This window comes from Megalops cyprinoides, chromosome 13, assembly GCF_013368585.1.
Source record: "Megalops cyprinoides isolate fMegCyp1 chromosome 13, fMegCyp1.pri, whole genome shotgun sequence".
In the NCBI taxonomy this organism is placed as follows: Eukaryota; Metazoa; Chordata; class Actinopteri; order Elopiformes; family Megalopidae; genus Megalops; species Megalops cyprinoides.
In genome coordinates, this window is record NC_050595.1 from 33,077,851 (window position 1) to 33,099,015 (window position 21,165).

The 21,165-nt window shown below is 41.0% G+C and overlaps 1 protein-coding gene across 2 annotated transcripts in view; it reads left to right on the plus strand.

Moving 5' to 3' along the window:
- Positions 1-1,682: 1,682 nt before the first annotated feature.
- LOC118787891 (spondin-1-like) overlaps positions 1,683-21,165 on the plus strand; it is a 101,166-nt gene continuing 81,683 nt past the window's right edge. For both annotated transcript variants that reach the window (XM_036543640.1, XM_036543641.1), the window contains exons 1-3: positions 1,683-2,259; positions 8,340-8,446; positions 18,319-18,446. In XM_036543640.1, the coding sequence (XP_036399533.1) occupies positions 2,028-2,259; positions 8,340-8,446; positions 18,319-18,446 (467 nt within the window). In that variant the 5' untranslated portion in view covers positions 1,683-2,027. The remainder of the gene's footprint in view (positions 2,260-8,339; positions 8,447-18,318; positions 18,447-21,165) is intronic.

Sequence of the window (21,165 nt, forward strand, 5' to 3'; positions counted from 1 at the left end):
AGTTCCACAATGAGACAGTTCTCAGCTGAGAGCAAGGTCTGTTTGAGGACACAGTACTATCAGATTTGTACAATTACAGCCTATAGGGAAACTAATACGATGCACCTTCAAACAGCAAACTTCAACAACTTCAAACGGCACAGTGAGCCTCAGGTTTAAAAGCGTCTGCAAAATGCAAAATTGTAAGTTGTAAATTGAAATGGTTTCAGCACTCTCAAATATGGGTTTTACATAAAGCCACATTTTAATAGATTGTGTAGTATGGGATTCAGTTACTTTTACTGGGTATTCTATATCTGGGCAAAGAAAACATTCAACACAGGGGTTTGCCAGGGTTATTTGAATGTCACCCCTGAAAAATGAGCTGTAATAGAGGTGCTTGTCTATTACAGAAAACCATGCCTTTATCTTACAAATAAGTTCCTGTCTGGAATACCTGAATAATTTTTTCATAGCCTCAATTTGTAATGGCATTACTAATATACTTGATATACAGTTAAGTATTGTATTGAATGATCATATAATAGACATATATAAAATGAACTATTTCTAATGTTATTTGATTTCGGTTATTTTTCGGTTATAGTTATTTTACCAGTTTAACTACCAGCACACCGTTAGGTCCTCTCAAACCCAGCTAAGAGTTCACAACATTGTATGGTTCTGAAAGACTCACTTCATGACATGAATTTGTATTGCATCTCAAATAAACTCACTCACTTTGCTATCAGAGCCAGAGCAGAGGGAGACTACAAAGAAAAAAAGCTCTACGGTTACGGGAAAATATACATCCTGATAACAATGTTCAAATAACACTGGCGCAAGACTAAGGAAGCTGTCATTCTTTGAAACCCTGCAAAGTGTGGAGAGATAGCAGGTTAAGGCTTTGTGAAAGATGAATATCATATAGCCACATGTGATATTAAAGCACAAAAAGCCACAGGTGCTGTGAGGCACAGTTGCTCCGGGATGATGTAGGAAGTCACTGCTGGTTCACTGTTTCAGCGCAAACCGGTAGTCTGTACTGACAACAACAGAAATAAATGCAGGAAGAGACCGTTTGTTCATGTACACACCCTATACCTTATCTTGAGACCGGGTTACAGTGTTACAAGGGTAACGGCTTACCACTGCATTGTAATGCAATCTTAGATATCTACAACTTGTAAAAATATATAAGATTCTCAAATTCTTTGTATCATTAGCGAAACTGCGCCCTCAAGTCGCACGTTTCTCACTCAGTGTGCACACACAGTAAATAAACCACACGAGAAACTGAATACACAGCAAGAATTTTATTCACAATTACTACATTTATATGCTGTGACCATCGCGACCACGCCTAAATATTTATAAATGTTTTCGATAGATTTGTAATTAAGAGTAACTACTGGGAAGTGTTAAATAACCCTCTGTGAATGGAATGCGCATCTATTCATCAGCCAAGCCGCATGCAAATAAAGTACATCAGCCACTTAAGTGCGTTAAACAACATATATGCATTTATTTCTCAACTGTAATACGATTAACAGCTGTTCAAACATACGTCTCAGCTAGGAGTCAAAGCCAAGAATGTCAAACGCTCCTCTCGGTCACAACAGCCATTGGTGGGAATGTCTCGGGTTTGCTTTAAGTCTGTTGACTCAATACACTCAGCTTAGTTCTCCCCTCGATGTCTAGGACACAGCTGCGCTACCATCCGCTTCGCTATTTACCCGAACTTTGAGAATTACACTCCGTGAAGTGGTACTAAACACTATTGAGTAGCCAATCATCACAGGCTTTCTAACAAATCAGTACAAGTCTTCAGGAGTGAAGGAGCATTCGATCATACATCGACTCACTCTGGATGGCTTTACCTCCTTTGTAGCGGAGACCATCTTTTCGCATGCTAAGTGAAAACGGTTTGAGAAATTGACAAGTTGTCAATTTCTGGAGTTAGGGACGAGCTTTTTTCTTTCCCCCTCTCATTTTTCCATCTTCTCCTTTTCTCGCTACTTTGACTGCTGAAAAACTGCTGCTACGTAATGTCAAGAATAGGATTACCTCCGAAGATACTGCTGTTACAGCGTCTTATTTCGACTTTTCTGTGTTGCACACTTGCACACACAGACGAACATGCAGATAGAACGGCGAAATCGGATGGGTATTGCAGCAGAATAGTAAGGGCTCAGGGCACAAGAAAGGATGGTTACAACGAATTTAGACTTAGAGTAGAGGGTGATCCGGAATATTATCAACCTGGCAGCACCTACAGAGGTATGTGGTTTAGTAATCGCACGTTTTCTCCTTGTTTATGTGGAATTCTATCGGCTGATAAGCATTCTTCTGTGCACAGCACATAGGCCTACCTGTCGCTTAGACATGCTATTTTTTGTGGTGTGATGTGATCGCTAGCGATCAGATAGTGCTACAGGAGGTACACAAACATACCTTAGAATGCAGCACATATACCTGTGAACTTGAAGATTACGCGCAACTTTGATCATGCTCTGTGGTGGTATTTGCTTTTATTTCAAACCTGTGCTATATAGTCAAATTCTGGGGGAGTGTATTTTCTAAACCACGAAGTTCTAAAGTTAATCATCATCGTTGTTGTTGTAGTAGTTTTTTTTTTTTTTTTTTTACAAAACGTTTTCACTGACCGTCTTCTAGAGTAGGTAAATGTTCTCAAGGCGGTAGCCTAATATTGTTTTAAACCAACTGAGAAGCTATACCACCTCACAGTTTGAGCGGACAGAGACGAACCTTCTGCACGCTACCATTCGAAACACTGGAAACTATCTCAAAATGGAAAATAAGCATTGGATTATGGAGCACGGATATATGGATAGGTTTCTTGAACTTTTATGCAATGCAACTATTTATTTTCAAACCAGCTTGCATACTAAAGACAGAGTTTGCCTGCTATTGCCATGCTCTGGTACTGAGACAACTGTGGTATAAATTAATTACAAATTGACATATGCAACTCCAAGCTTCACTTTTCATTGGCAATGTGGCAGAGGAAAGGGTTATGCTATTCCTGTGTTTTAAAATCCTTTAAATTTTTCATGTAAATATTTCTGCACCTATTTACGTTGTTGTTCGACAGATGACGATGTTATCTTTCAGTCAGTTCAATTACTGTTCACGGTACTCATATTCTGGTATATTTACTAAAACGTTTTAATTTGTTCGAAATCTAAAACTAGACACGTGGTATATAATTTGTTCAAGATGAGTGTACTGTCATTTTCACATGATAGCAATGACTGAAACATTTGTAGCGGTCTTAACCACAATACATATTACCCAGATTAAGGCCCTGTTCACACCTGGTATTAACATGCGTCTTGGGTGATCCGATCACAAGTGGACAGCTCTAAGTATGTCTGTTCACACCTGGCATTAAAATGCGTCTCCACATGCATCTGGAGTGACCACTTGTGATCGGACCTCACTTCCCCGCTCTATATGCAAATAAACACATACATCATTTCTGTTTGCAAATGTAAGTTTATTCATCATTTAAAAGTCTGTTTGAACGAATCTTGTTATGACTGACACTATGAAATAATGCCTGTTGTATGTGTAAATGAAAGCCTAGTTGACTAGCAAGCTAGATTCCGTTCATCACTGAAATTAAATACCCTTTAACTCAGCTGCAGCTGATTTTTTGTTAAATTCTGTTTATCGTTGGAAAAAGCCGAAACGCTAGATTAGAACATTTTGAACTTGATTGAATTAAATAGGCTAAGCAAGATATTATGTTTCCAAAGTTTCTTACGTTATTCACTGCAATTAAAATGTTTCATAATGTAGTTTAATATAAAAGGGTGTTTGCTGGTACTATGAATACATTTATGAATTACTTTTCTAAAACCGAAGTGCACTTGTTATGGAAGAAGGGACATTCTAAAACGCTTAACGTGAAAAGGCTTAACATGGCTTAATGTTTCAAAACAGCGATCAGTGATCACCAAATTTCTCTTGGATATGTCTTGTCATAAACACTTCCACCTGTCAAAAATCAAAATCGACATCCTATGAGTATGGACGTTATCTTACATTAAGCGTTTTCCTCTCCATCGACGCCCATTATATGGAAAATGTACTGTGTACTGAATCCCTAGTCTAAAAGATTCGTTCCTTCCTCTTTGCAAACATGCGCCCTGATTAGCTGACATAGCAGCTATAACTCTCCCTACAGTGGGTATTAGATATGCGGTCCACGAAGCAGCCTGTCACAAAACTGTATCAGCAGTACGCTCATGACAACTACCTGAAATGCTAAAACTCTCGAAACGCGTCCCACTGGCCATCTCGGCACAGCTGACGATGTGGGACAATGCAAGAGATCCGGTGACTACGAAGACTCTAACCTCCACCTCAGTTCCTCAGTTCACCAGTTCGTTCGACTCAAAGGAACTGTGAGTCCTCAGTTTACCAGTTCGTTCGGACTCAAAGGAACTGGTGACTATGCTGACAAGTTCCTCAGTTCACCAGTTCGTTCGGACTCCAAAGATTCACTGACTATGAAGACCTGCTGACTATGTTGCCAGAATCGCTAGTTCTCAGTATAGCAGGCTTGGGCTACATCCGCCATTGACTGTGACGATGCAAAAGGAATCAGCGCTTCCGTGGCATTATTATAGGAATTAAAAACAATATTAAATATGATTTTGCTCACCTACCTGCAATATTATTTTATATTTATATTTTTAGCAGTAGCATATTTTAGGTGCGCACAATGTATCGCAGTTCTTGTTTATCACAACTGCAATTTTACGTAGGCTACGATGTATTTAATGTTCAGTAAAACAGTTCAGTAGTAGTACAGTACAGTAGTACAGTTCAGTAAAGTACAGTAGTTTTGTGGATCATTTTAATTATGATGCTTAGACTACATAATATATTGTAGCGGTTGATAGTTAGCCATTGCTGCTAAGGAAGTGTGTGTTCCCATGATTCTTTTTGTTTTTGTCGTTAGCTTTTCTTTATGATTAATGTTCTTCCTTTAAGACTTTGTTATGTAGGCTATGTTACTTTGTTACACAGTTATGTTAGGTCGTGTGTGTGGGACACCCCATGTGTTTGTTCAGTGCGTTTAATGAACTACCGTATGTGTGACAGATAGCGGGGGCAGTGACATGCCTTCAGTGTCACATTGTGACTTGAGTGGTGACTACAAGTGTATTAAAGTGTTCGGGTTCGGTTTATTGAAAACTTGTTAAACGAGTCCTCAATTTTTTTAGTTTTAACAAACAGCATGTACTTAACATATCCTACACGTTAAAATATGGGATTTTATTACCTTCCTAAGGATGAAGTATACTTTGCGTCTGCATGATTGTTTGAATAGCGTGATGCAGTTTCACGTCATGAATATTACGATTTAATTATTATTAATTTCATTGATATTTGGTTTCACACGTGCTGTTTTGCCGCAGAGCAGGCTAATAATGGACATGATGTTTGGAACAATGTAGAGTAACTTTTAAAATGCAATAAAACTATTTACAGATTCGTGTATGCTGCCCTACCGGATATGGAAATGAACGAATCAGTGAGTCAAAGATTCGATTCATTTTATTGAACTGAACGAAAGGAACCGAATCACTAAAAAGAATCGTTTTGAGCACCACTATAGCTAATCACACCGATGGCGCGCAAATGAGTACGTACTTCCGCTTATGCAGAGGACGTCAGTTGAGTAGGCGAGTCCTTCATTGTGGCCCAGGACACATTCAAGTTCACACTGCTAAAAGAATGTGGCCATATGCGGCCCAGAACACGCCCGAATGGTCTGAGCAATCGAATCTCAGTGCGTCTTGGGTGCGTTCACACCTGTACTTAGCGCTGTCCACTTGTGTTCGGATCACCCAAGACGCATGTTAATGCCAGGTGTGAGCAGGGCCTTAAGGGAATTATATAAATGAAATAGCCTATGTGTGACATCAGTTGAATTGCAGTGATGGGAACATAGTGCATTTGCTCGCAGTTCAACAAGGTTGTAATTCTGAGCGTTTCCTTGGTAAAAGAATTCCGCTGAAGTTTACCTTTGCCCTGCAGTGCTTGATGAGTGGACTGTTTAGGGATATCTTACAGCACACCGAAAACTGCATGCGATGGTCACGTCGTGTTGCTCTCATCATCCATAGGCTGCGGCCAGTATTGCAGATGAGGGAAGATGGAGGAGACAGCGTTTGCTCCTATCCTTGAACAGCGGAAAGAGTTTGAGGCAGAAGCACATATCCTGCCTGAATATGTTTTACAGTTATTATACATTTATGTAGTTGTGTTCTTAGCAAGCAGAGCCGGCCTGATGCATAAGTGAACCTGCTTAGGGCCCCCGTGGCCACCAGAGGGCCCCCAAGAGCGCTTGAAATGTCCCACAAGAGAGTTTGAAATGTTTATTTATTTATTTATTTATTTATTGTGATATATTATGTCAAAGGTAATCATACAAATAATCATACAAAAACGCAATATTATGTTAACAGGCTGGCAAGCTAATGCTTCTGGTTTAATCAATTACCGCTGCCTCTATCAGAGCTGGTGTCACGTAACGGATGGTACCTGCATTTTCATGCAAGCACAGTCAGACTAACATTAGGTTACAGTCCGAGCGAATGATCAAGCATTGACAATAGTCAATAGTATTGGCAGCGCCAAGGCGGTGGGCGGGCCCCCCAAATCAGATTCTGCTTAGGGCCACATGAAGGCTTGGGCCAGCCCTGTTAGCAAGTACAAACCTTACGAATCCAACAGTATTACTGAAATAGGGACAAAGTCTAAGGAGTTAGATCAGGTAGAACAGGTGTTATTTCATGCTGTTACCAAGTTATGGCCTTCAGCTAGCTAAGTAGTAGTCCAGCTCTGCAATTAGCAGGTAGATAGTTAATAAAGTATGGCTTTGGATAGCTGGATCTAACAACTTGTTGTGACAGAGTTCTGTCACTACAGTTGAGTATGTGCTCTGACTGCCATACCAACAAGCCTGGCTCTTTGGAGTTGTGGTCAAGCTGCAGGTTTAGTACCCTGTAGACCTGGGTTCGAGGCCAGGTGGGGTGACTGCTCTCATCCTTCGCTACATATAGTGTGAGAAGTTGGATGGCTTGCCGTGAGTCCAACGGAGGAGAGCCCAGTGTGTGAGCCATATGAGGGGACCCCCAGGTTAGGTTGACCCTGGTGTGAGGGACCCCAGAGATGGGTGAGTGAGTGGGGCACCCTGGGATGGGAGAAGTATGGTGGGGGAATGCGCGAGGTACGCCTCTGTGTGTGAAGCGCATGGGAGCGCTTCCTGAAGGGGAGGGCAGTGTGACAGAGTGCTGTCACTACGGTTGAGTATGCACTCTGAGTGCCATACCAACAAGCCTGGCTCTTTGGTGTTGCGGTCAAGCTACAGGTTTGGTACCCCATAGACCTGGGTTCTAGGCTGGGTGGGGTGACTGCTCTTGCCCTTCGCTACACTTGTATATACTAATATTTTTGGGAAAGTATCTTCGTTGTCTAGAGAGCACAATTTTCCTGCAGTGTGTGCCTACAATATTTCCACTTGTTGTGGCTACATTCTAAGGTGGTAGCAGAAAAAAATTCTTTGCATTGCCCCCACCTGGCCATTGCTCTGAACTGCACCCCACAGGTCTTACCCTGTTCCCTTCTCCATGAAAAATGAACAATTTATGAAGATTTGCCTTCACTGTTGCATTTGTTCTGATGTAAGAGGCAAACTGTTGCAACATGATGGAGAGCTCAAGCTACAGTGACATGATTCATGGCACATAAAATTTTATGCTATGATATGAGCTCATGGTAATGTACACTGGGTTGACCCATTCCCTGTTGTATTGTATCGTTTGTATTGCTATATTCCCATTTAGAAGATAAACTTATTGGACATATTGGAACATCATGTGCACGCTTAAATAAAGAAAATCTCCACCACACAATCCAATGTTTTGACCCTTAGGTCCACCTCTAAATTTTATGGATTGGAAATCTGTAGAATTCCTGGTGTATTTTAGGTCTACAATGGGGGTGGTTGTTACAGGCATTTCTGGTAGAGGCATGGCCTGGGGTTACAGTAAAACAGAAGGTATAAGACTCAGAGAGAGTGAAGGTGGCACTTGTGACTAAAAGAAGTCCCTCCAGAGGGACATTCATCGCACTAGGTGGAGTCAGCACAAAACTGACACGCTACAGGCTCGAAAAGAGCAGTGTATGCCAGCATCCATATTCAGTGGCATTTGTTTGCTTCCCTGTCACGGACAAGTACAGGAGAGAGCAGCTTGTTTTGTGGTTGAATGTTGCTTTCTCAGACCTATATTCCACTTACTTTCATTTCCTCTTTCTAGTGACTTTGTACACATCCAGCCCCTCTTATTTTAGAGGCTTCACACTCATCGCCTTGAAGGAGGGAAAGGACGGTGACAAGGACAAAGATTATGCTGGCAATTTCCAGGTAAGAGAGTGAAAAAAGTCTCTTTAAATGTCAATGAGGTTGTGAAAATCAGGATAATGTGAATTGCTCTGCTCCTGATATCCAGAGAAATGCAATGCAGAACATTCCAATATTCCACTTGTGGGAAATATAAAATATTAATGGAACGAGGCTGAGGGAGAAAGGGAAGAGCTGTTTCCATTGAATTAACATACATACTAATGGAATTTTTCAATTAACTTCATTTGCATGGATGCCCAGGCTGCTAATTAGCTAGAGCCTATAAGCTGTTTCAAACTGAACGGAATGACAGTTAGTGACTAGCACTGGAGTGGTTTTTGCATCTTGTTAAGACTCAAATTTCAAAATATAAACTGGGCTAGGTTTAGTCTTAGTTGAATGCCTCGCTCTCATTGTGCTCCGTCTGGACTGAAGAGAGAGTACGGTGGACATTGATGCCTCTCTCATGAAGAAAGATGCATGGAATGAATACTAAATCAAAAAACCAGATGGGCTTTGGTTTGACCACAGCCATGTTAGTTTTAAATCAAAAGCCTCCTTGAAATACAGTTTTAGAGAAAAAAAGACAATGATCTGAGGTCAAGAGAGGTTTTGTCTATTGAGAAGCATATTCTGTGTATGAAACATGTCATAACCAAAGTGCAGAGTGTAATTACTACTTTAGATGTTCTTCTTTCACATACTAGAGTAACTTAGCTTTATTATGCAAAGTATGTTTTTATAATAATAGAAATGTACTTTGTATGTGAAGCAAAGAAACACACTACAGTGATAAAAAAGTGAGCTGGCTGCCCACAGTTCAGCCTCACACAGGCTTTTGTTGGCAGCTGTGCTGGAAGCTGTCTGAAATGTGATGTTAAAACTAAAAAAGTTTTCACCTGTGAAAACCATTCTATTAATACATTTAGGGTGCATCCCATTCCTCATTCTCCCTCACATTCTGTTTAGAGACTGGCTGTTACCACAAAGATCGTTTTGAAATGTGCTGCTGTTTTGTTCACAGTGAGCTGAGAACTGTATAACAGGCCACTGAGTGTGAAATACATCTCTTTACACACAAGGAGTAACCTACAGAATGTACAGAAGAACCTTGCTGTGGTGCCAGTCTGGGTAATTACCTTGAGTAATGATGTCCCCCTGTGTTCGACCTTTTTTGAATGTGACAAGGTAAAGCAGAGTAAAGTCAGGTTCCCAGGGTGAGAAAATGTGTGGCTCACATCACCTTAACATGGCGCTGTCAGCAAGCCTGCCAGATAAACTGTCTCTGACTCCACAAATTACTCTGCAGCAGCAATGATGGGCAATAGTCTCAACATATTCCTCTCAACTCCTCAAAGTGCACATTATTTTCTTCCCTGCAAACTTCAAATGGGGGCCTCAGGGAAATGAAAATGACGCTGAAAATGAAGTTTGTTGATGATTTTGTTGTGCTGCACACTGAAGAATTGCCAAAGGAGTTCTCTCTAGGACATAGTTGACCCACTTTTCAAATGTGGTTCAATAGAGACTGAACATGGATGTAAAAACATAGGATGCAATAATGCAGTATTTTATGCAACTAAAAAACCCTCAAGTGTTATTAAAGCAATTAAGGTCTCTGAAGTGCAGCTCTAGAAGAATTTAAAATTATCAATGAACACGAGTAATTGTAGACTATTCAAGCTCTTATGCCTGACTGTGGCTTCATTTTTGAAGTTTGTTGTTGTAAGGGCTTCTCACATAGTCACAGTACCTGCCTACATATAAATATCATAAACTGAGAAGGCTTTATAAGTCTAACAAATATTAATGGCTCACTCTAAAGTCTGGACCACATTTGGCATGACCCTCAAAATGACATTCAAGCCACAGAGTTTGCTATTTCTCCAATACACTTGTGAACACTATCCATATCACACAGCACCTTAAACTTTGAATTATACAATTAAGTCTGATTCTGTGATTCACCCAGGTCTTGCTGCTTTTATTCTGGAAGCATTAACGGCTTGTACAAGCAGAAAACTAACTGCAACAATGGTTAGCCTTATTGTGCTGTTTTGTTCTCAGCAGAGATGAGAGGGATCAGCCAGAGAGAGCAGGGAGCCTGTCTCCTAGCTAATGGAGAGTGCCACTGAGTTGTGATTGAGTAGTGTTGGCTTTAAAGAGATGCAGAGCCACTCAGGCTTAGATGCAGCATCAGAGCATGCTGCGTCGTCTGGGGGGCATTGCTGTGGAAACAGCTGCCCTCCTCTTGGCTCCCATGGAGGACCCACATACCAGTCTGCTTTTCTCAGACTACATTACAATAGCAGTATGACGCCTGTGCATTAGGTTTACACAGACGTGACTGCTTCTTCACTGAGTAAAATTGGGTCAGTGTTCCACAGTTATGTTTGATGCTGTACTCTGAACAGCTTTCTTACTTTCTCTGGCTATTTTTCATTAGTTTCAAGTCTTTTTTTCACTCTCGGTAGACCTGCGTGTGCCATGGCTACCATTTGTTCTTACCAGTGAATAATGGGATATTTCCTCACAGAAAGGAAGAAAGGAATTTCAGAAAAGTAATGGGGCTGTGGAATGTTAATGTGCACAGTGCGAATTAATGTCAGGAAACTAATGACACAGTGGGAACGGTGTGAATGAATAGCTGCAGAACATGAGAACGTGTCAGAGCAAGAAAGGGAATGTAAGCCATGGTGGCTGAATGGTTGCTGTGTGGGAAACAGCACTCAGGACAGTCTGATGATAGTGGAAACAGTAAAGGCTAGTCTGTTAAGACAGAGACCACAGAGCAGCCTGGCGATAGCAGAGACTGAGAATACAGGGCAGCCTGGCGATAGCGGAGACAGAGAATACAGGGCAGCCTGGTCATAGTGGAGACAGAGCACACACTGTAAAGAATTGACTGTAGAATTTTCAGTAAATACCTGGCAATAAAGTATTGTAAAATTGCTGTTAATTATTGTAAAAGCAATTACAGTATATTACAGGATAACTTTTACAGGTTTTTGTTGTATATAAATTACAGCAATGTATTGTTTTTTTAACAGAAAAACAACAATTAATTGGAATCTAGTTTACAACATTATCTTGTATTTTGTTGAAATTACAGAAGTTACTTGGCAACTAGAGTTGCCAGTAAATAGCTGTTAATACTTACACAATATGTTGTTGTAGAATGTTTTTACAGTAAATTTCTGTTTTTTACATTAGCAGCTTTGCAAATTATGCATATTGTGAAGTGTTTTAAATGAGACCAGGCTTGCTGTTAATCCAAAATTCATCAACATTGCATTAGATTCTCTTCACCTGTTAAATAAAACCACAGCCAGAGTTGCAACAAAACTGTTATTAAAACTTTATTAAAACAGTTTTACTTAGAACTTTAGAACTTTATTGATCCCACAGTGGGGAAATTCACAATTACAATAGATATTACAATAAATATGTAAGCTTTCAGAACCTGAGGTGACTTTCCTTTTTCTGAACAACTCCTAAAATTAGAGCCTGAGATAGAGATCTACTTAGAACAAACTCACATTAACAGGAAAGATGACAATAACTTGAATATTTCAGGGTTATCTTCACACCTGTCAGCCACTCAATGGAATTCAAATTAGTCAGAGTTGCAACAAAGTCAAGCATTATTAAAACTGACCATATACTAAGCTTAAAGGTCCAATCTGAAATCAGGACCTGAGGTAGAAATCTATTAAGAACAAGGTGACATTAATGTTAGCATAATGTTATTATATTAGTCCATGCGAGTGTACATCCACCAAGTCTGGTCCAGTCTAACTCCTTCCCTGTCGTGAGAACGAGAGCTTCACCTGCATGTCAAACAGTAACGTTACACATTGTTAGTTTATTTCACACAGAAGAGCTGTTAAAGTTAAATAGCAGCCGAAATGGAAAGTCTTTCTTTAGGAGTCATACAAAGTGATACGTAATGATTTACGTCATGCTTTATACGTTGTCTGTTATATTGAGCAAAAAGTAGTAAAGTAGTAAGTAGAACTCCAACTCCAGAGTGTGTATTTTCAGAGCAATGGGCTTTTGTTTTCGGGATAACGGGCTGGCGGACTATGGGCTTTTGGTCCAATAGGACATTTCGAACTTTTGGGGTTTTGGAATAATGGGACCAATTCGCAGTCTCCCTGTTCTGCAGGCGATAGGGCAAATGCATGTAGCTGTCAGGACTCAGACGCGGACCACGAGTGCTCCAATTACAGGCGTTTATAAGCAAAATCCTCAAACAAGCAGGCAGTCCAAAAACAGGCAGGGTCAAAATACCAGGTAAGCAGTCCAAGGGCAAAACAGGGATCAAAAACCGAAACAGGCAGGGTCAAACCTTGAAGGCAGGCAGATCAGGCAATCAGGACAGAAGGGCAGGCAAAAAACGAAGTCGAGGAACAGGCGAGGCAAAAACCAGCAAAATCCAAACAGGGTAAACAGGCGGGAAACGAGACAGGCAGAAACACTGAAATGATCTGGCAAACAACACAGAGACAAGCAGGGTAGATATAGGGCTGGGCTGATTAGGAGATGGGAAGCAGGTGTGCAGGCAGGCGGGTGGAGACAATCAGGTGGGCGGAGGCAGGGCGGAGAGCGGGGCAGGGCTAGAACACAAGGAAAACAAAGGCACATGGACAGGGAAAAACAAAAACACAACAGCTAGGGGGCGGGAGCCCTGACAGTAGCTAGCTTTAGCTTCACTTAAGATGGCTTTAGTTAGCTAATGTTTGCTAAAAAAAAAAAAAAAAAAAACTGCAGTCTGAGCTTGTGCTGAATCCCAAATCTGTCTAGATTCAAAACATGACTTAGTTAAAATATTGGGAAATTACAGTCACTCACACAAATAAAACAACATTGTTCTCACCAAAGAGGTGACTTTGTGGCCTTATGTTGGCGCTCACTGAGGTGGTCTGGTGTCTGCTTCATGCCTGACGTTACAGCACATAGACATTAGATTAAGTCTAATACGCTTACCGTAGGGAAATTTGAAATGGGTTAGCTAACCAGGTCTAGTTGCATTGTAACATTATATCCACTGTACTTTTAATTTTGATTTACCACTAAACTGCTTCGCCTGGGATTGCTTGTTTGAAATGTTCACTGAAAATTCTCTCGCTAAATTTATGTGGGGGCATGCAAACCAGGCTGATACACGGTCAACTTAGGTTATGTTAACTAACAAGTTGAATCACATTTCAATTTTGTAGGCTATTTACGTTCAACTTACGTATTATGGATGAGTGGATGGACACTGCTGTTGCTCCTCTGCTTCCGTCATCAAATGCTTTCATTTCATGCCCCGCTTTCAAACCGCCGTGCAACGCAATCCGATATCAAGAGTATTTCACTATAATACGCATCATATACAGTCAGAACACAACTTGCCTGTAATTTTACAATATGTTACTGTGGAAAAATGCTATCAGCTACTGTAATTATTTAGGACCCATGATGCATTGCGATATACAGTTAAACTTTCTAAAATGACAGAAATTACTGTAAAATTTTAGTGTAGAAATTACAGCAATTTGTTACAGTGCAGGGCAGCCTGATGATAGTGGAGACAGAGAGCTGTCAGGGCTCCGCCCCCCTAGCTGTGGTGTTTTTGTTTTTCCCTGTCCATGTGCTTTTTGTTTTTCCTTGTGTTCCTGCCCCGCCCCACTCCCCGCCTGGTCCCCGCCCACCTGATTGCCCCATTACCTTCACCTGCCTGCCTGCCCACCTGCATCCCATCTCCTCATCAGCCCAGCCCTATTTCTACCCTGCTTGTTCCTGTCTTGTTTGCCAGTTCGTCTCAGCGTTTTCGTACCTGTTTCGGTCCCGCAGTTTTTTGGATTTCCGAATTCTCCGTGTCTGACTCTGCCTGCCCTTCGTCTTCATTTTCTGCCTGCCGTTTTGTCCCGTTGCCTGATTGTTTGCCTGCCCGGTTCCTGATCCTGCCTGGTTCCGTTATCGACCCTGTTTTTGTCCACGGACTGCCTTCCGGTTTTTGACCCTGCCTGCTTTTGTTTCGCAACTTTCCTGCCGTCATTAATAAACCCGCCTGCAACCTGAAGCTCTCTTGGTCTGCGACTGAGTCCCTGCCTGAGCCCTTACAGAGAGCACTCTGTATTCGGCCCTAAAACTCATTCAGAGTGGTGTGGGGGGGAAACTGTATGATGTAATTAAATCTATGTATTCCAGCAGTAAGTGTGCGGTCAAAATTGGATGCAACAGGACTGATTTTTTTCCACCAAATGAGGGGGGTGCAACAGGGCTGCAGTTTGAGTCCTACGCTATTCAACATTTACATTAATGAATTGGCACACACATTAGAGAATTCTACAATTCCAGGACTCATACTGCAGGACACCGAAATCAAATGTTTGCTTTATGCAGATGATTTGGTTTTGCTGTCACCGACAAAGGAGGGCTTGCAGCACAGCATGAATCTGTTGGCAAAATTTGGTCAAACATGGGTCCTGAAAATAAAAGGTTCTAATCTTTCAAAAACGTTCCAGGCTACAGGGAAACACCAACAATTTTGCAATTGACAACATCAAAATTGAACAAACAAGTATGTACACTTATTTAGGTATAACTATCAATTCAACAGGAAACTTTGGCTTGGCTGTGAAGGAACTTAAAGAAAAGGCAAAAAGAGCATTTTATGCCGTCAAAAGATCAATGCAATTAGAGTTACCAATTAGAACTTGGATTAAACTATTCACATCAATTATTGAACCCATTGCACTTTATGGTTGTGAGGTGTGGGGTCCACTCACAAAATGTGACTTTTCAAATTGGGACAAACATCCCACTGAAGCCCTGCATGCAGAGTTCTGCAAGAGTATCATCTGGGTACAGAGAAAAACGCCCAACAATGCATGCAGGGCAGAATAAGGCCAATACCCTCTAATTATCAATATCCAAAAAAGAGCACTCTAATTCTGGCAACACCTAAAAATGAGCGACCCCCAGTCACTCCACTACATAGCCCTGAAAAGCCAAGAGCTGAATATAGGAAGGAGCCCACTGAGCCAATTTGTCCCGAGACTCAGTGATTTAACACCAGCGCACATCACAGAGGCTCAGGACAATGACACAATAGCCAGAAGCATCAGACCCAACAAAATTACAGCCACTGAAAAGGAAAATTACATTAACCATTGGAAAGAAGTGACTAAAACACAACACAAATTACAATGCTATTCGGCCCTAAAACATGAATATACAACAGCTACTTACCTGTGTACAGTAAAAGACGTGAAACTCAGGAAAACCTTGACAATGTACAGACTCAGTGAGCACAGCCTCGCCATCGAAAAAGGCAGACACAGGCAGACCTGGCTGCCCAGAGAGGAGAGGCTGTGCTCGCACTGCAGTCTGGGGGCTGTAGAGACAGAGCTGCACTTCTTAACCGAATGCACTAAATATGCTGCAATTAGAGAATCTTCATTTAATAAATTCTACTCAATCCTCCCTGAGTTTCAAAACTACACGCATGAAGAAAAATTACCACACATTCTGGGAGAGAACAAGGATTTGGCCACTCTGGCAGCAAAATTTGTGGCAGCTTGTCATAACCTGAGGGACAGCCAGTGAGGCCACCCATAAGAAAACACCAGCTCCATTTCTGTCTGGGATTATTATTGGAAGGGGCCTGTTTTGTGTTCAACATAATTGTCCCTTTTTTCTCTTTTCTTCTTTTTTTTTTTATGTGTGTGTATGTACATGGCTTTGGCAATAATGTTGTTGTAACGTTCATGCCAATAAAGCTTTCTTGAATTAAGAATTGAAATTGAGTACAGGGCAGTCTGGTTATGGTAGAGACAAGGAGGACAGGGCAGCCTGATGATAGTGGAGACATAGAGTACAGGGCAGTCTGGTGATAGTGGAGACGGAGAGTACAGGGCAGTGTGGTAATAGAGGCCTACCCAAAAGAGGCCACTTGTTAATGCCATTCATGGTACAGGTAGAGGCTCTTATTTTGAAAGGAATTGTTCTGCACACAAAACTGTTCCACTGCTTTCCACTCATCTCTCAGTAAGGCCTGGTGAGGAATGAGTGTTACTCTGGAGCCAGAACAGCTGGTGCACACTTAATAAAGCCAGAGGTCAGCAGTGAGTCAGGCTGCTGTTCGTCTCAGCTGCATTTTACTGCTCTCTCACCGAGCTGTCATGGAGGAAAATGGTTCTGGAGTGAGAGAGTCCACTTTCAGATCTAGGGGTGCTATTATTAGACAACTTGGGAACATGGAATATTCTTTTCATGTCTCTTTTTAGTGCTGGTTGAAATGGTGGGAAGACCACAAATGTTGCAAAAAACTGGACTTTGATTTAAACCCTTAATTTTATGTATTAGCTCCCCTGCTGACAGAAATTTACATATGAAATCGTGAAACAGTATTTTTTGTGGAGAAAGAGCCTGGCCCAGTTTTGTGGATTTATTGCACTGATGTCATATGTTTACATTTACAACAACCAAGATTTGGAAAAGTTAAAACTAATAACAGTATAAAAGGTTTCAGCCAGTCTGTCCCAACATTAACTCAGATTGAAACAGCCTTTAACAGCTGGGGATGGCATCCAGAAGACTGCAGTTTTCATTTCCCCTTACATGTTAAAGTATTTGTCTTGATGAGATGCCACATCAGTCAGGCTAAGGAAACAGTAATATTTTGAAGTAAATACTGTTCTGTGCAGTGCTCAGATATAAACCACCCTGTGAAAGAATGTAAATATGAATGTAAACATGCAACCAAGTGGTGTACCGAGTACATATAAAGGATTTTTTGTTGGAATGTGGGTAGTACTGTATTTAGCAAATTATATACACTTTTTGGTATTGAACTGAAATATTGAAATATCCACAGGCCAATGGCCAAGATTAGACATCAGTCCAAATACTGCTGAGAGTTGATCTGCTAATGTTTGTGGTGGATAAGAACAAAAGAATACACACACACACACACACACACACACACACACACACACACACACACACACACACACCACACACACGCACACACACACACACACACTCACACTCATTTATGCATTACAATGTATTATGCATTATTTATTTTTAACAACATATTGACTTGAACATTGGAACAATTGAAAAAAGTATATTGACATTGAGCATGTTTGCTTTTGGCACTGCCCATGCTTGGCAATGATTTCAGGTTGGATTATCCACAAATTAAGAAAGAGAAAAAGAGTATGGATACTGCAATGGATGCTGAGATAGGTAAGGGTTGAAAAAGGGGTTTATCTGATTTCATGTGTTAGCAACTCAGAGGTGTGATCCTGACTTTCATTTCCTACTGTTGTGTATTAGTGGAAAATGAAGCGCTCATAACATGGATGTGGATATAGACAATGTGTGGCCTGTTGAGCAGCTGTGGCTTATTGTTTTGATGAAACACGTATTCCCACAGATCCCTGCAAGCTCTGCAGCCTCATTTTCTTTATTACATTGCAGTGCTAGTTGTTAACACAGAGATTTTCAAATTTATAGGTCACACTAAAAGCTCTTCCATTTGGAAATACTAAGCTGTGTGTGACTATAAAATGCAGTGTCAGTCTAGCAGTAGCATCCTGCTGTCCCATCACAGTGACAGTAACAGTGACAGTGAATTCCATCATTTTACTGTCCTCTGAACTGATTGAATCAAATATAACTACACATGGATAGCTATACTAATTAACATTGCATGTGGAAAAACAAGTATAGGGATACGTATATAAGTGGTTTTTTTTACATACAGTAGTACTATGGAGCAAAAAAGGTTGCATTTCATTTTCATTGAAGGTGCAGAGGTGGATTCAAACCTTCTCATTGGTTTCTCAATCAGTTTTGAATCAGTATTAAGTTCTGGTCCTTCTTGTTCACAGATCATAGATGAGGAGGACACACAGTTTATGACCAGCTGCCCACCTGCAGTGACTGAAAGCACCCCAAGGAGAAGGACCAGGATACAAGTGTTTTGGACGGCACCCCCTAGTGGCTGTGTCATTCTCAAGTAAGTCATATCCAAGGGCTGGGAATAATTTTACTTAATTCTCTTGGCAGCCACCTACCAAGCAGTAGGCTGTTCGCAAATATCAAATGGTGGAAAATTGGCACTCACTACTGTAACTTTGAACTGAGAAAAGCAAACTCTGCAACCAGGCATAGCTGAACAACTGTCACAATGCAGATGACCAAGGGGGTATGATGAGACACATTACTTATTGTCAATTACCCTGCATGTCTCTTGTTGAGCAATTAAAATATTCAGTTTGTTAGTAGCAACAGAGAAAGAAAATGTTCCAGGAGAGCAGTAGTCACTCTTGACTCCTAAATCTATTAAATCAGTAAACCAGACAATCCAGATTAATTGGGAACACACCCAGGCAGGTTAAGTGATATTTAACATGAACCCTTATGAAATCATACACATCTGTTTTTCAACATAGAGTGCAGATGGTTGTTTCCCCTTTTTTTAAGACAATATGACAACAGAGTTGAATTCAGTGGTGGTTTGCTGGTCATGTATAGAACAGAGCAAACAAAGAGTTACATTTCCACATGTTGAACCCTAGGGTTGGAGACCATGTACACTGTGTAGGGAAAAGGGAATACACAGAGGTTGTGGCCTACATCGCATTATAATCACTGCATTATTAAAGACCTTGTTTCAGAACTGTCATCACCTCCTCTCAGATGTTTTATGATTTTATGTAAAAGGGCATAAAAAGGCCGACAGTGCTGTTTGTGTAGTCTGTTTTGTGCTTGTAGGGAAGACTGATGAGAGGCAGTGATAAGTGCACCTTCTTTTCTCTCCCTGTGCACCTGCCTCTGTGCCTGTCTCCCAGACATTCTCTGTGATAGAAATTTTATACTGTTCTGTGGGGCACATCACTCCTGCATTGCTCTGTCAGATTGTTGGAGTCAGATATTGCTCTGAGGTAACGTAACATTGACATAGCTTTATCGTTTAGGAAATGGTACAGGAATGGCAGAGGGAGAAAGATGCATGACTAAATAATGTAAGAGACAGTAATGACAAGAGTGAGGAGGGAGACAGAGGGAAAAGGAAGGAAAGAGAGGGAGAGTGAGAGGGAGAGAGGGAGAGAGTGGGGAAAGAGAGTGAGGTAGAGAGAAAGAGGGAGAGTGGGGGGGAAGGAGAGGAGGAGAGAAAGAAAGAAAGAAAAAGAGTAAGAGGGAGAGAGAGTGAGAGAGGGAGAAAAAGACAGAGAGGGAGAGAGGAGAGGGAGAAAAACAGAGAGGGAGCTCACTGAAATACTGGAAGAATTGCAGGTTTAATGAAACAGGGGTCCCTCCAAACCAGCATGCTACTTAGCATAACAAGACATAACATAACATAACAAGACGCTGAGAGTGAGACACCTGTTTTAGGCCTAACATTCATCCCCAAACTAAATCTTTAAAACTTTAATAACAGTGTTGTTTCTTTAATCTTACATAGAGGGTGCAAATCTGAAAAGCTACAATTGCCGTATAGTATAGTAGAGTATAGTATGTGGCATACTGCAGCATGCTAGTAAGACTTCAATTATTTAATTATGTAAGGTAGACATGATTCTTACAAAAACCGTCATCATGCTACTGTAAGCTGCAGTTCATATAATGTGATGATAAAACATATTGGATGGGCTAGACGGTGCAATATTTGCGTTTGATTAAGGTTAATATGTGCTTTAATTCTCACATTAATTTTTTCGTGTAGTGTGAAGGAATGAACTCTAACACACGCACACACGCATGCACATGCACTCACATGCGTGTATGTCTCCAATGATTATAACTGAGCATTATGCCAGAAAAATGAGTCTGGCCTTAACAGCGCATCAATGATAGAATTTAAATTGGATGTTAAACAACCATTACAGTGGTTAACTGCCTGACCACCCTAAAAGTAGGGAGGCTTTTCAATGTGGAGAAATGTGAAACTGAGGTGACATTGAATTAAAGCAGGAAGTATTAAAAATGTTCTGGTTAGGCATTTAATAGCTATTGGACCCTTTTTTTATCATTTTTCCTCTTAGATATCTTCTCCTTCACTTTCCTGCCTCATGGCTATTATTACTTTTAATACCAAGGTCCATGACTGTGTTGGAAATAACTCATCGCATCTGACGGCTTTCCCACATAAAGCAATACAGATTAGAATTTCGTTTGTTCTTAAGTCGTGCAGGAAAAATGGCATTGTGCATTCCTGGTATTATTCCAATAAATTTTGCACAAAAAAGCCACTGTCAAGCAAATGTAGGTGCACTGCTGTCACCGTGTCACTCCTTGTCAGAGGAGAGACGCTGCATTCACTTCCACTTTGTGCAGCTCAGCTGCCTGTCTGACAAAGGCTATGAAACCCCATCAGCTGCAAAAAATACAATGGCTTAGAAAAATGTACCAGTCTTAATTGAAGATAAGGCATCAACCTTCCATGCTAAAAATAAAGAATTTTTTTTAAATCTGCCTTTAAGATATCCCAAGCTAAGGAGGCCAGTTTATGGAGATATTCTGAGGGGTGCTGAATGGTAGCAGTTGAATAGATGAAAGTGTAAGAGAATTTGAAAGCCAGGTGGGAGTTCCATCCCACTGTGGCCATTCACAAGAGAAGCACAGTTCCCTTCCAGCACAGGAAAAGAGGTCAGAAACTGTAGCCTCATGGGCCAGAACCTAAGAACAGTAAATAAACTTTTTGGAACTAATTGGTTGGCTTTGGAGTTAAGCCA